General features: G+C 39.6%; 1 protein-coding gene across 1 annotated transcript in view; it reads left to right on the top strand.

Moving 5' to 3' along the window:
* Positions 1 to 16019, top strand: part of COL15A1 (collagen type XV alpha 1 chain) — a 196740-nt gene that overhangs the window by 160514 nt on the left and 20207 nt on the right. Inside the window, exons 29-32 of the mRNA XM_036737445.1 lie at positions 2867 to 2956; positions 3176 to 3225; positions 3350 to 3451; positions 11651 to 11795. Coding sequence (XP_036593340.1) covers positions 2867 to 2956; positions 3176 to 3225; positions 3350 to 3451; positions 11651 to 11795 — 387 coding nt within the window. The remainder of the gene's footprint in view (positions 1 to 2866; positions 2957 to 3175; positions 3226 to 3349; positions 3452 to 11650; positions 11796 to 16019) is intronic.

Below are 16019 nucleotides of genomic sequence, written 5' to 3'. Positions count from 1 at the left end.
GTACTTGTCTTCTCTCCAGTCAGAATGTAAATTCCTTGAGAGGAAACATTGCCTCATTCTTTGTATTTATATCACCAAGTTTTAGCACAATGCTAGCTAGACCACAGTAGGTGCTTAGCAAATGCTTGTTGATTGGATATATAATATATATATTTTTATATATATATTTATATATGTTTATATTTATATTGATGGTGGAGCCATTGAGGAAATAGCTAAGTGGGAAGCAATATAACACAAACAATGCACATAATGACTGGGCCAAAAGGAAAAAAAAAAACGATTATGTTTATGGTCATATTCAGTTTTGTGGTGCAGTGGGCTGAATTGCTGGTATCCGTTGTTTGTTCTCCACCAGGTCTGATTATCCAAGTTCATTTCTTTTTCTTGGTTAACCAGTAGGTACCTTTGTTATTAGGATGAATCTTCAAAACTTTCCCCAGGGGATGCCTATCAACACTCTTTTTTTATTCTTCAAAACCATAATGAATCAATCAATTAACAAACATTCTTGAACTAGGTGCCAGGCACTTAAAATGCAAAGACAAAGATGAAACACCCCTTCCCCTAAAGAGCTTACATTCTAGGAGAGGAGACAGCATGTATACGTATGTTTACATGTATACCTATGCACACACATGGGTGTCAGAGGTAAGGAAGGAAGGAGTACGTATGTGTGTGTGTGTATCTGGGCAGCTAGGTAGCGCAGTGGATAGAGTGTGTGACTCTGGGTAAATCACACATCTGTAACAATTTCCCCATCTGTAAAACGAGCTGGAGAAGGAAATGACAAACTACCACAGGATATTTGCCAAGAAAACTCCAAATGAGGTCATGTACAGTTGGACACAACTGAAAACAGCTGTGCAACTACATGTACATATGAATGTGTAAGTGCATGTGTATGTACACGCATGTGTGTATATACACATGTGTGTGTAGGATGGAAGAAGTTAGAATTAGCAGCGGGTGAGATCAGGAAAAGCCTCACGTAGGAAGTGGTTGTAGAGCTGAGTTTTGAAGGAAGCTAAGGATTCTAGGAGGCAGAATACTAGGAAGGAATACAATCTAGGCATGGAGGACAGTCTTTGCAAAGGCACAGAGATAATGGGAGGATAGGAGAAAATAAGAACTGAAAATATGCCAGCAACATACATTAAGGAGAATAAACTAACTCTTGTCGTGGAACCTACAGTTAAAAGGGTCCAAGGGACCAAGTCTATTTTTTTCCCATTGGGGAAAATGACACAATGGGCAATGCCCATTTGCTGAGTGGGTAGCAACACCTATGGATAAAGAGCGGAATGAACTCCTTGAAGTTTATCTAGACATAAGTGCACTCAGCTAACCCGTCAACATTTTTAAATGGTTGAATATTTTCAAAAATACAATTCTTTATCTCCAAACTAAAGCATAAATATTTCCTCTAAAAGAATTCCATTACAAGTTGACTCACATTAGTGTTCAACCAAATGAAGTACTGAAATGACACTGTTCAATGCAAGTTGTAATATTTTCCCTATTTCTGTGCTCTGTACATGGATAAACACTTATATGGATGCATGACCTAAAATAAATCATTCTCTGCGCAACTAAAAATCTTAATAAAAATGGAAACTATGACTGAGAATTCCATTTAGAGGAATACAGGAGCTGGAGTCATGGGACCTGGATTCATAAACCAGCTCTGTGACAAATCATTTTCTGTGACCTTGGGCAAGTCATTTCATCTGTTCCAGCCTCAGTTTCCTTCTCTGCAAAGTTAGGAGATTTGAGTGGATGACCTCTAAGTGGTCCTTCCTATGACTGGTCTCTAGAATGCTCTTGAAAAGTTTTATGTAAACTGAACTTTTGTAAACCGTCATAGTGTGCATTATGGATACTGACTATAGAAAAGGATCCCATGGAGAATTATTCTTTAAAGAGAAGAATGACTCAGTTATGACAAGAATACCAACAATCATAATAATGGTATTTTGAACACATTTATTATTTCATGAGCTCTACCAACTCTACAAATTAGGTGAAGAAACTAAAACTTTCAGGGGTGATGTGATAGGGCCAAGCTCACATAACAAATGATAGAGCTTGAATTCAAAACTAAGAATTCTGAATTTTTCTAGTGCTTTTTCCCACTAAATCACACTCGATCTTTTTTTTTGCTGGGGGGGGGCAGTATTTTTGTAAATCCAGACTTTCACATTCAAGGAAAACTTTGTTTTACATATGTCTGTGTATGTATATATGTATATATATAAAGGTGGCATTTTTTCATTTTCTTTCTTATTGGTATCTTCATATCATCTAAATTTCCAAATATATCCTCTCCTCCTTCCCCCCTCCTTTCCCCAGCCTAGCATTCCATCTCTTATAACAAAAACCAAAAATAATTGGAGAAGGAAAAACAAAAGGTAGCTCAACAAAACTTATCATCATCAACAGAATCAGAAAATCCATATATGCAATATTTCACAACTATAACCTCTCTCCCTTCTTTCTCCCTTCCCCCTCCCATTGAAAAGAAGGGAGGGCAGAGAATTTTCTAATGGAGGGTAGAAAGGGGAGAAGGATAAGCTTGGTCACTATATCATCGTGGTTATCAGTGTTCAGTCTCTTTTCTTTGTTCTTTCCATTTATATTCTTATAGTCATTGTTTATATTGATTTCTTGGCTCAGCCTCTGAATTCTTTGCATTTGTCATTTCTAACGTCAGAGTAATCATCCATGACGTTTGTGCAGTGCAATTTTTAAGCCATATCTCAATCAATGGGCACCTGCTTCTGATGTCCTTTCTGAAAACTCCACCATGTTCTGTGACCATTTCACAAAGAATTAAAGTTATTTTCTGCATATTTTTCAACATCAGGTGTTAAAGGAGAAAAAGGCTCCTGGGGCCTGCCTGGGCAACCAGGCCCAAAGGGTGAGAAAGGAGATGAAGGTGAACCAGGACCACCAGGTATTTTAAGTGTTATCCTAGACTATGTTATTTTCCTCTTATGGTTTGAGAAATGCAACTGAGCTAGGTCTGAGAGTGCAACCACTATTAACCCTTAATGTTAATGTTGACATTACATTCTAATGACATACAACCAAAAAAATTAAAATATTTACCTGCTGGGAGGTATTTTTTTAGTATTTCTAAAATAGAAATTACCATTTTAATGTTCTCTTTCAGGTCCCCCAGTTCCTGTAACATACTTGAAACACTTTATGGACCGAATGAAGGTACTTATTTCTTCACTTAATATTTGCTCTCTGCCTAACTACCATTACGTAAGGGTTACTGGGCTTATGAGATTTGGCTCATTTTGTTTTTATCCTTAAATTTCTCAATGGTGTTTTCTTTGAGGGTGAGTCTGGAAACAAAGGGACCAAAGGTGAAAAGGGAGACTCCAATGGCGGATTTTTTATGCCCGGGCCCCCTGGACTGCCAGGAAGTCCTGGACAAATGGTAAGTAATATCTCTTTAAGATGATATTCCCGGGGCAGCTAGGTGGTGCAGTGAGTAGAGCACCAACCCTGGAGTCAGGAGGACCTGAGTTCAAATGCAGCCTCAGACACTTGACACACTTACTAGCTGTGTGACCTTGGGCAAGTCACTTAACCCCAACTGCCCTGCTTTCCCCTCTGCAAAAAAAAAAAAAAGATGACATTCCCATGCTGAAGTCAATTTACTCATTGGAAATGATATATTACATTAGCAATAATTAGAAGTTAGGCCAGTACCTCAATAGATTCACAGTCTCTTCAGTGTGAAATATTTTCTCCATCTGTGCAGATGACAGTGCATGCTTTTTTATTCTGTGTCCTTGTCTTTCTGTAAATCTTCCATAGGGGATTTACCTAATGCCCTAGAGACTTCACTATAGTTATCTTAATATCGTAGAATCATAGGATAATAGATTTAGAGCTGTAAGGGATCTTAGAGATTGTCCCCTCATTTTATAGATGGTTACATGACTTAAACTCTTCCTGAGTTCACATCCAGCTCTCAGATATTTTATTAGCTGTGTCACCCTGGGCAAGTCACTTAATCCTGTCTGCCTCAGCTTTCTCATCTGTAAAATGAGCTGGAGAAGGAAAGGGCAAACCATTCTAGTACCTCTGCCAAGAAAACCCCAGACGGGGTCACAAAGAGACAGACATGACTGAAAAACAACTGAACAGCGCAGAACAGCCTATAAGACTTATCTGAGGTCATACAGATAATAACACGTAGCTTTCAAACCTAGATCCTCTAACTCTAAATCCAATGCTCTTTTCACTATTTTGTGGACCCAGTGCAGCGTTTGCTATCCCTCAGTTTCATCACACGACTAATTTATCTCCTCTTCTGGTCACACATGTCTTCAATAATATGTTTTAGGTCACTTCCAACATACAAGCCAAGATGGGGTAATGTGCTGTGGGTCTTTTTTTTAGTTCTTTTTTATATTTAATTTTTTTATTTTTAGTTTACAACACTCAGTTCCACAGGTTTTTGCATTCCAAATTTTCTTCCCCTCCCTCCCTCTCTTCCCCACCCCCAAGACGGCAAGGAATCCGATATATGTTCTACATATACCTTCGCATTAAACATATTTACACAATGGGTCTTTTATGCATTTCTCCAATGCCTTTTGTGTCCTCTGAAATTTTTCTTCTTCTGAAATTATGCTGTTCCATGATTCCCAACAATATAGCATGACCCTGAGAAAAATGGTGGTTTAAAAAACAGGGAAAGTGGTTTAGGATTATAGAATTTGGGGAAACCAATGAGCCCTCAAATCAGAACCCTATATAATAAATTAAAGCAAAGCACCTTAACCCAAAGAAAATGAATTAGGGAAAAAAATTCAAATATGTCAGACTAGTTACAGAAAAAGTGTGGGTAGAGGACTCAATACCATGTAAGTAGCTATCCCATAGTTAAATAGAACTTCTAGATACAAAACATGAATCATTTTCCCAAAAGGAACTAAGTAACTGTGTCAAACAGAAACTAGACAGCAGAGTCTAGACCAAAACTCACAGGCTTCCTCTTTTTGACTACTTACTATGTGATTTACTAGGCCTCACCATTCTCTCTAACCTTAGCCCATCCTTCAGTCACCTAGGCTTGCTAGCTGGTTTCTAGACTACCTTATTGCTGTTTTGGGGCCTATCAAAAAGCCTCCTTCAGATCCATAGGGTGGGAAGTAAAATTCTGACTGGGAAACCTAGAAAAGATTAACCATCAAGTAATGCTTTTAGAATGTCGTTCACTTGCTCTAGAAGGGAATGGTGGCAATATCTGTAGGTGCAAGCAAATACCCAAAGTTACTGTTACTAATAACATCAATCCACATTAAAAAGAAAAAGTAGATACCAAATGCATATTGCCCAGATAATGAGATGCAACTGGATAGATATGTGCCCCAAATGAGTGAATTTATCCATCCCCATTATGAACTGGACAGACACTGCATATAGACAATAAAATGGGTTGAGAAGAGAGTAGGAAGAGAGAGGGCTGGTTCTCAACAAGGAAATTGCACAAACTCTCCGTGATTCATGGTGCTCACCAACAAAAAGGCCATACTTTGAGTGTCAGGATTTTCCTTAATGATGCCACATAGCCATAAATCATGTAATACATTGGCTTCAGAAGATCCCAAACTAAAGATGACAAAGAACAATGAAAAGATGGATGGTGAGTATAAGAAGACTGACTGTAGCATATTGCCAGTAATGACTTATTTCACAAGAAGCAGCCTAAAAAACATATTCCACAGCATGTCTGAACAGGAAGTGGGCCAATTATGTAGTAAAAGCAAGAGATGACCTAACACAGTGCTAAGCATAATTAGAATTCAACAAATATAGGTTGATTTGTGGATGGCAATGGAACAGGATCCAAACTGTTGAAAATGTTGCTATCCCTTCCCATTTTAAAGGGAGCAACACATAAATATCATATTATATGCTAACATTTAAAAAGCTGTTGAGGCCTTTCCTCCTACTCTCCTAAAATGGTAGTTCACCTTGTCTGTGTGTCCCCCAGCCTGGTCCCACAAAGTGGTTATCAAATAGAGAACGGATGCTATCCTGTTGCAGATAATATGAAGGAGATCCCTGCTTGGATGTGGGCTGTAACTTGGCCTCTGAGGTCCCTTTAAGACCCGGGATTCTACGATTTTTTTAAACAGAGAAGTTGAAGGGTACCCAGCCAATGAGGGGAACTGAAAAGGAGCAATCACTTTCCAAACACTGGGTCCACACTGCCAAATCCAGCAGAAAACATGATTGGGAAGATAGAATACAACCAAGTTAGCGGTTTACCTTTTTAGCTTCAAAATGTCAGCATTAACATTGTAAAAGTATTCATAAAATTTCTGCATATAATTTAGGGTGATTCACACAGCCTAGGAACTTTTGCAGTTACCTACAATTCAAGATGTGATAATCGTCATCAAATATTGATTCGAACATCTGCAAAACACAAGATACTGTGCTATTTTCTGGAAAAGATAGACAAGATGGGTCTCTGTCCACAACAAATTCACATTCCAATTGGAGACATCAGGACTCATAGATAAAGAACATGACAATACTAGATGGTACGTGCTAAGTCCCAAATAAGTGGCATGCCCAATTACTGCTACAGCAGCTGGCAGGAATGAGTGAATGAAGCTCATTTAATAAGCGCTTACTGTATACTAGACACTGGGTTAAATGTAGGGGTGCAAATATAAAAGCAAAGTAGTCCCCACCCTCAAAGAGTTTACACTCTAAAAGAGGGAGAAAACATATATAGGGAGGGATGACCAAGAAAAGTAGCTTTGGTCTGGGAAGTCACAAGGACAGTAAGTGGAGGCATAGGGTAGTTGATTGACAGGCTTTTTCCATATGCAAAATTATTATTGATTTTCTTACTGTCCTTAGAGCAGGAGATTGATCATAAAATCCTACAGCTGGAGCTGGAAAGGACCTCAGAGGCCATATAGTCCAATTTTATGGATGAGGAAATCATGCCTTAGGGAGGTTAATCTGCCCAAGATCACAAGGGCAATAAGTGTCAGAGGCACGATTAATAGAGAAACTCAGCCACTCTGACTTCAAAGCCAGGGTTCTTTCCACAATACCAAAAGGGTACATACATACATGGCAGCAGAGTAGAGAGCAAGAAAATGGCTGGAATAGATGGGGATGGGAAACACGGTCTGTTCTGGGGCTGGCTGGGTACAGGGAGCTATACTCCCTCACTCACTAATCAGATCACCTCAGCCCTAGGGCAGAGTCACCAAAATCCAGCCAGGTACTAAAGCTCATGTCCCTTTAAGCACCAAGCAGACAGGATCCAAGAGCTGCCTAGGGTTGTTAAAAGGCAGCTGAACCTGCCAAGGAATATCCATCTCCATCTGTCTCTCTGATTTCTTTGCAACCACATGATCAAAAAAATGAGCTAACATATGTAAAGTGATTTACAAACTTTAAAGCACTATACACATATTAGCTATTAGTGGCCTTTTGGTTTCCCCTCTTGGATCTTTTCCACAGCTTAGTTGTCTTCTATCCCCTCTCACTTTACTTACCTTGCTATTGAGAAATAACTCGACTCATTGGCAACCCCATGTGATCTCTATGCCATAGAGGATTTCTGGTAGTCAACTTCCCTTCTTCCTAAGGCTCTGCCTGGATAAAAGGCCTTTTGCTTCCATTTCTACTGTCTCTAACTGGGCCTCATTGTGGGACCGTTTCTGAAAGCCCCAATTAAATGCTAGCCTCTCAGGTGATTTCAATATGCTACAATTTGGAAAAAAAGAGCAGTCCTTGCACACTTAGAGAGCATTATGGCCTCTTAACATGCCTTTCAGGCAGAAAACCTTATGAGAAAATTTCCATCTTGCCCTGATGACCTGCCAGCAATTAAATGTAATTAATAGCAACTAACTGCCAGCAATTAACTGAGAAAAATGGCACCCTCTAGGTCCAGGCTGAATTCTCCAATAGAAAACTCAACTCTTAAATAAGATTTCAGGCTACCGATAGCCTGTGCTTTCTTTACTTCACCTGGGCATACCCAATTGACCCATCAGTCTTCTGCACAAATTCAAAGGTGGGATGGAGGTGATGCCCAGTTTCCTGGTATATCTACAATTATATGGACCTCTAGGCACAACAACCTTTTCCTGTCAATTGCCTTACAATGGGTTCTTTATTAAACCTGTCACTAAACACGCTGCCAGATGAGCAACACCACACATCAGTGAGGATAAAGCTTTACGATGGCAGGTACACAGACTTTTTTTCTGGGCCTAGGAGTTCTGAGGAGTAATCAAGACCTCCACTGAGATAGTTGATAGAATTTTAAAGCTGAAAATTATTTCAGAAGTCATCTAATCCAACCCAAGTCTGAAACATGAATTTCCTCCACATTTCCAGTTAGTTGAGAGAGCTGGGTTTATAAGGACCAAACATTTAGTATAGATGTGTGAAATGAATTTAACATTATCCAACTGTGCCTTTCCTTTTGTGCTGCCGTACTGATTCCTTGTAGCAGAAAATCACTTGCTTGTTGAGCTTCCCTAGCTGGCCAATTAAACATACTACCTCCTTTTAGCCATCTTAAGATAGCTCATGTGTGGTTAACATAATGAAAAAGTGTAACGTCTGAGGTTTACAATCCCCTTGTTGGAGTTGCTTCACATAGAATTCGTTTATATAATATGGATTTTGGTGGTTCTCATGTTATATCTTAAGAAACCATGGGCAGTACAGGGAATAGAGACTTGACTTGTGATTCTATTGGTCTAACAAATTCCTGGGTGAGGAAGCTCCTGTCAGCGCAGGTCAGCACCTTTTCTGAAGCTGGTAGTTTGGACAGTTGCTTAGAACTCAGAGGTGTCCAATGACTTGCCAAGGGTTACTCAGCCGATATGGGGCAGAAGTAGGTCTTGAACTCAAGACTTCGTGACCATCTCTCTATTCACTGCATCCCTCTCACAAGTGATATAAGCATCTTGATTCTTCAAATCTTTGCAAGCCATGATATCCAGAGAGATGACAAACATAACTGGTCTTTTAAAATTCTATAAAATAATTTTGCATAATTATCTATCATCTATTGAGGTAGTATAGCACAATGGATAGAGTTCTGGGCTTGGAGTCACAAAGACTGGGGTTCAAATCATGCCTCAAACATTTACTGGATACAAGACCCTAGGCCACTCACTTTCTGCTAGAACCTAAGTGGCCTTTTGGTCTCCCCCTCTTGGAAGTGCCTCTGGCAACTTCCTAGGATTTATCTATGAAGTCAAAGATGGATTGCATTCTGTATCTGCCTGGAATTTTCCACCCCAAGAGATTCTTGCATCAATGGAAGCAAAGATCTTTCCATGATTCCAATGTATTTGTATGCATTACCTAATTAGAGATTAAAGAGGACATATTTATTTCCAGTAGTCTTCAAAATCCTGTCCCTGTTTCTATTTTGAATTTAGTAAAGATCGAAGAGTATATCATTAAATAGATGCATTGCTACACATCCTCATTTTGGGTCATTATTTTTGACATCTAATATTGCTGATAAGTAAATAAAATGTTCATAAGAGTCTGCAACTCATGTAATTTGACAGATAAATTATTACTTCTTTTATAAACAAGCAAACAGGCTTAGAACTGCAACTGTTTCTCACAATAGCTTCTCTTCATTCCACGGAGAATGAAAAGAAGTTGGAGGTGGGGGGGGTGGGGGGCAAGCTGACTCATTCCTCTCTTCACTGTTGGGTTAAGGATCTATAATTGTTTACTCTTGTGGGTGCTTCAGGTTCCTGACTGGTACATTAATTACCTAGAGAAAGTTTTCCCCAAACTTCATTTTTTAGCAGTTTCATAAGAGAAATGCCCCTTCCTGGGTGGGAATCAAAAGCTAAAGAATATAATTATTTCTTCTTTGGTTTAGCCCTAAAATGAAATATGATTCTATCTTCTTAAGCCAATTATTTTTAAAGAGACTCTTAAATCAAGAGCTCCTATTGTACAGCAGAGAACTCTGAAGTTTAAAAAAAATCTATCCATCAGTCTCTGATAGGGTTAAGAAATTGCTATAGTTTCTTTTTTTAATTAATTGTTTTAACTTGTAGTGACAAGTGTGTAAGCACTCATAGATTTGAACAAGAGCAAAATAAAGCACACACACAAAATGAAAACAATTAAGGGAAATAATATACAAAAGTGATTATAACTGTGTGCAAAACCAAACACATCCATTATTCCCCATTGTTAAATGAAACAAAAGCTATGAATGTTCATTTAATAATGTGGAAACAGTGGAGCGTGGTAATGTGGTATACTGGATTGAAAGCAGGCCTCCAAATCAGAAGGCTTGGGAAAAGCCTACCTCTGACATGTACTGTCTGGGAGACCTTGGACACACCACTTAACCTTCCAATGATCCGAGCAAACTTCCAAAGCTCTAAATCACAAACCAATGACTTTGGTTGGGAAAATTTCTTTGTCTGGCGTTCCTTATACCAATGAAATTGCAAACGTAGACCAAAAAAAATTATCTATTGAACATGTGTCTCGGTTCTTGTCAAATGTTGATTTCACTTACCAAGCTAGAGTCAGTGTGTGTGTGTTGCTTTTGGTTCCTCTTTCTTTGCTATGTTCTTTCTATAACATGTAACACTGACCACTCTGGCTCCCGCTGCCTCAAAGCCAGATGTCATACATTTCCCCCCTCCTCCTGGCTCTCTGGTTCCCTTAAGGTGGACTGAGGGTATTCAGGTTCTCTGCAAATCACTTCAGCCCCTGCTAGTGGATGTTTCCCCCAAGGACCTGGTTTCATTTAGCCACTAACTGTCATATTAGCTTTTAACAAAGGAATATTTACTTCAAAAGGCATAATAAAAAATATACAAATAGCATAGCTCAGTTCCTAGATCCAAGTCCCAAAACCAACTTGGGCTAGATCTCAAGCACCATGACTTCTTGGGACTTCCCTGATGGCCCATCTGCCTGTACGACCTGACTTGCAATTCTGTCTCCAGGGTCATCAGAATTTGAATTCCCCAGTCTGGTGAGATATATCTCCAGCATTTAAAACTGAGAACAAACCAAACAAAACCAAAACAAACACCCAGCCCATTTCTCAGAACCAGGATAAAAGTGAGGAAAGGGTAATGTTCCCCCTCCACCCCCACTTCAGTGCACAGTAACACCCAAGGGTAAAACTGTGATCTTCACTCCCTGGATGTAACAGAAAGGAGTGCCCAAGAAAAAGGACAACCATTTCAATCTGGTCTTAGGGGGAACATCAGGAAGCAGAGAGCCTCCATGTTAGGTGATCTGAGCATGTGCACTTCACGTGACAAGCTCCCTTACAAATATAACAACTTAATTGGATTTCTTTGCTAGCATGTGCTATACCTCCTTCTTCAGACTCTGGACAGTCATGTTAGCGTTAATAGAGATGTCTGGGATGATGCTTGACCACTGTCAGTGTGGAGAAAAAATAATTTCATGAAGTCATTAGTGAATGTTTAATTACCATGTTTCTTGTGGGAAATATAGGTTTTTAAGTGAGAAATTCAAAACCGTTTCCTTAAAAGATGTATTACTCAGAAATCAAAATGTCAAGGTGATTAATTGTATCATTACCTCTGTCTTTATGGGTTTGCCTTACTAGGGCCAGAAAGGTGATTCTGTCATTGGACCCAGAGGCCCCCCTGGGGCACCAGGTTTGCCTGGGCCCCCTGGCTTTGGAGCTCATGGACCCCCAGGACCTCCAGGACCCCCAGGGCCACCAGGACCTCCAGCAATATTGGGATCAGGTTAGTAAAAGTAACCACCTCATTTATTGTTCATTTGGTCTTTGTATCTCCAATGCCTGGTACACAATAGGTATTTAATAAATGCTTGTTGTATTAAATGGATGTTCTGCCTATGTTGTCTGTTAATATCACTCTCATAGTCATAGGCGAATTAAGTAAGTAATCCATTTTATTATGGACAGTCATATTTTTATGAACAAAGGTCTCTCCAAGGACTGTCAGATACATAGAGCTTGGAATAATTTCATATTTTATGCAGATATTGGCAATAAAAATTACATCTTCCCTGGCTATTTCAATTAATCTTCATCTTAGAGTTGCTTTAGAGTGAAAAACATCAGTATAACATGGATCAATTGACCACATATAATCTTTTGTCTGTGGTTTCTCTCCAGACGTGTGTATATACATACATATACGTACATACATATATGTATACACACACACGCCAGTAAATGTAGGGCATACTCCTAACTTCCCTTTTTTTTTAGCAGTTTACAGATGTCCTAAACTTCCTGTCTTTGTATCTAGATAATCCTTCTTCAAGTTATAGAAAGAAAAATGAAAATAATAAACAAAGAAAATATCAACCATTAAGTAACCCACAAGGGTGACCCAGTCACTTCCTCTTTAACAAACTGTGGCTCAGAGCTCAAGGCTGCAGTGCAGTTTGCGCTAGGACTTTATAAACAACATAATAATATACTGCTCAGCTCACTTGTCTATTTTGAGAAAAGTGGTTTTTTGTAAAGTACTATGTAAATACAATTTTTTAGATTTATTTTTTAAAATTTCTGTTGAATTTGTCTATTTCCACATAATTTGAGTTATTGTACATTCACTTATTATCCAATTGTTTCAAGCACTTACAACTTCTTTCCCCAAATGAGAATATTTTTTTTGGAGGAGGTGGGGGACTGGACCTATGATTTCTTTGGTATCAGTTATTCCTAGTAAGGAATATACCAGTGAAGAAGGGTGCCTGCTCTCCTTTAGAGTGTTGCGCAAGGGGCACTGGGAGGACTTGCTCAGAGTCTTTCAATATGTATCAGAGGAATGACTTGAATCCATGTCCTTTATGACTCCCAGGGCAGCTCTCTACACACTACATTACTTAGGCTCTCCTAATTGCTTCTCACAAAGTAAAGGTTATTGGTTATATTTCCTTGTGTATCCTCACAGCACAGTATCCTGCACAGAGTAGGTGCTCAATGAACACTTCCACAACTTTATAGGCTAAAAGAATCTTAGAGTTTTTTTTCTTATATTCTGTCTATGCCACTGAAATTTCTATTTCTAGAGTTAGAAGGGACTTTAAAGAACAGATTGGTTTTTGAATTTCTAATACCAATCAATCAATCATTTATTAAGAGTCTATTATGGGCAGCTAGGTAGTGCAGTGGATAGAGTACTGGTCCTAGAGTCAGAAGGACCCAAGTTCAACTAGGACCTCAGACACTTACTAGCTAAGTGACCTTAGGCAAATCACTTAACCCCAGTTGCCTCCAAAAACAAACAAAAAAAAAAAACAAAAATACCCTGCTATATGCCGGGCACTATGCTAGGTTCCGGGAATAAAAGACCAAAATTAAATAGTCCCTGCATTCAAGGAGCTTGCAACTATTGGAGGAGATATACATATATTAAAATAATAATTATTATAACTAGCATTTACATAGCATGTTAATGTTTTCAAAGTGCTTTATATATGTTATCTCATTTGATTCTGACAACAATCCTGTGAGGTAGGTGCTCTTGCCAATAAGAAAACTAAGGATGAGGGAGATCTAGGTGGCTTGTCCAGGGTCACATAGAAATATAAGAAATTCAGAATGAGCTTGGGTAGAGGGACACTAACAGCTGGGAGGGTCAGAAAAGGCTTGAGATGAAAGTGGTGTTTAAACTGAATTCTGAAGGAGACAAAGGGTTCTAAGAGTCACAGGTGAGAAGGGGATGCACTCCAGGCATGGAGGAGGAAAGCTAGTGAGAAAGGATGGAAATCAGAGAGGGCATGTCAGATGCGAGCAACAAGAAGTCTGGATGGACTATAGAATTGAAGAAGGGGAAGGATGTGTATGACAAAGTTGGAAAGGTAGGTTGAGGTCACATTGTGAAGGGCTTTATAAACTGAATGCATAAGAAAATATTTGATCCTGGAGATACTTGAGAGCTTCTGGAGTTTATTGAACAGTGCAGCGACCTATGTTTTAGGAAAATCATGTTAGCAATTGGGTAGAGGATGTATTGGAGCAAAGAAAGGCGGGCCAATTAGAAGGGCACCATAATAGTCTAGGTGAGAACCTGAATTAGAATGGTGACTGAATTGAGTGGAGAGAAAGGGGAGGATGCAAGGGATGGTGTGGAGATAGCAACAACACTGTTCGGTAGCTGATTGGATATGAGAGGGAAAGGGACAGTGGCAAGTCCAGGGAAACACTGACATTGTAAATCTGGAGTATTAGCAGGATGGTGGTGACAATAAACAATCCCATAAGATTAGACCACAGCTTCTTGAGAAAAAGATGAGTTCATGTGATTACACTTCTATTTTTCCATGAACCCAAACACTAGGCAAAATTCAGGGTGCCAGCAGGCAGGATGTGTTTACTGTCTTCCCCTTCTCTTCCTCAACACCCAGTTCCCCTTTTCATATCCGTGAGAGTCTTCAGTATTATGCCCAAGCAGTGTTAGCCTAGGAAAATATGTACAAAGGGGTTCCTGCCAAGAGACCAGTGTTTATTTACAAAAAAAATTTACAAACAAACCACGCCTTTTAAAAAAATGGCATCTGCCCTAAATGTGAGTTTTCCTTACCTCTGTTGCAACTACAGACATCGTGGTGCGTCCTTTCAGTTGAAAGTTCTCTGTCTATCCCCCTAACTAATCAAACTAGGAGCTTTTGGTGTCCCAAACCCTACTTCACATTTTTTTCCAAAGGAACAGAAGCCAGGAGCCAGAGAAGTGTAAAGGAAGCAATCTGACAGCCTTTCTATGATAGCCACACTTCTCCTTCCTTTTACCTGCCAGCTTTCCTTGCTCTGTAGATGCCTCATTAATAACAGGGAGGAAACTACAGATTGTTTCGATGGGTTTCAGGGAGACAATGATAGATGAAAAGGAAAGAGAAGTAGTCGTGGCATGGGCCATTCAGTAGGAGCTCAGAATCTCCTCCACACCATTCCCAGCCAGCCACACTTCTGGCTGTTCCTCACGTGTGACACACTCTGTCCTATCTCCATGCTTTCACACTAGCTTTCCTCCTGCATGCCTGGGGTGCTTTACCTCTTCACCTCTAACTCTTAGAATCCTTTGTCTCCTTCAGAATTCAGTTTAAATGACACCTTATAATCAAGCCTTTCCTGATACCCCCAGCTGCTCTTGCCTATCTCCCCAACTCACTTTGTATTTATATTATATGGCTATAAGGCATGTACATATCCCCAATAACTTGTCCTCCAGCCTCCACTTGAAAACTACTAGTGACAGGGAACTCTTTGCCTCCCAAGGCAATCTGTTCTTTTTTTTTAACTAGGTCTAACTGCAAGGATTTTTTTTTCGTATATTCTGTCTCTGCCACTGAAATTTCTATCCACTGGTTCTTGTTCTATGTTCTGATGGAGAGACAGACAGAGAGAAATACAGAGAGCAGAGAGAGACAGAAACAGAGAGACAGACAGACAGAGAGACTGAGAGAGAGCATTTATTAAGCACTTACTATGTTCTAGGCCCTGCGCCAAGTACTGAGAATACAGCACAAGCAATAAAGATGGCCTCTGCTCTCAAGGGGCTTTACATTCAAATAAGGAAACACTAGGAGGGGAAGTATGTGAACAAGACGGAGAATTATTCTGCAGTCAGTTTCTGAGCCAGGTTAGAAGTAAACACCAGGCCAGGGACTTCCTCAAATGGAGGTTTTGAGGAATGACTCACCAGTCAGAGGAGGAGGCACACAGAATCGTTTCGCCTTTGTATGCCTTGTAGGTATATAGTTGTTCACATATGTTGTCCTCCATTAGAATGTGAGCTCCTTAAGGGCAGGAACTGTGTTTTTGCTGTTCTCTTCATCTTTGTATCTCTGGTGTTTAGTCCTGTGCCTGGCCCATAGCAAGCACTTAATGAATGCTTGCTGACTTTAATCCTTCTTCCATGTAACAGCCCTTCACAAATTTAAAGACAGTAGTCATTTTCCCCGTCGGTGTTCTCTTCTTCAGACTAAACATTCTC

This window comes from Trichosurus vulpecula, chromosome 9 (genome assembly GCF_011100635.1).
Source record: "Trichosurus vulpecula isolate mTriVul1 chromosome 9, mTriVul1.pri, whole genome shotgun sequence".
NCBI classification, from domain to species: domain Eukaryota; kingdom Metazoa; phylum Chordata; class Mammalia; order Diprotodontia; family Phalangeridae; genus Trichosurus; species Trichosurus vulpecula.
The sequence above is the reverse complement of the archived record's forward strand: the minus strand, read 5'-3'. Positions and strand labels throughout refer to the sequence as shown.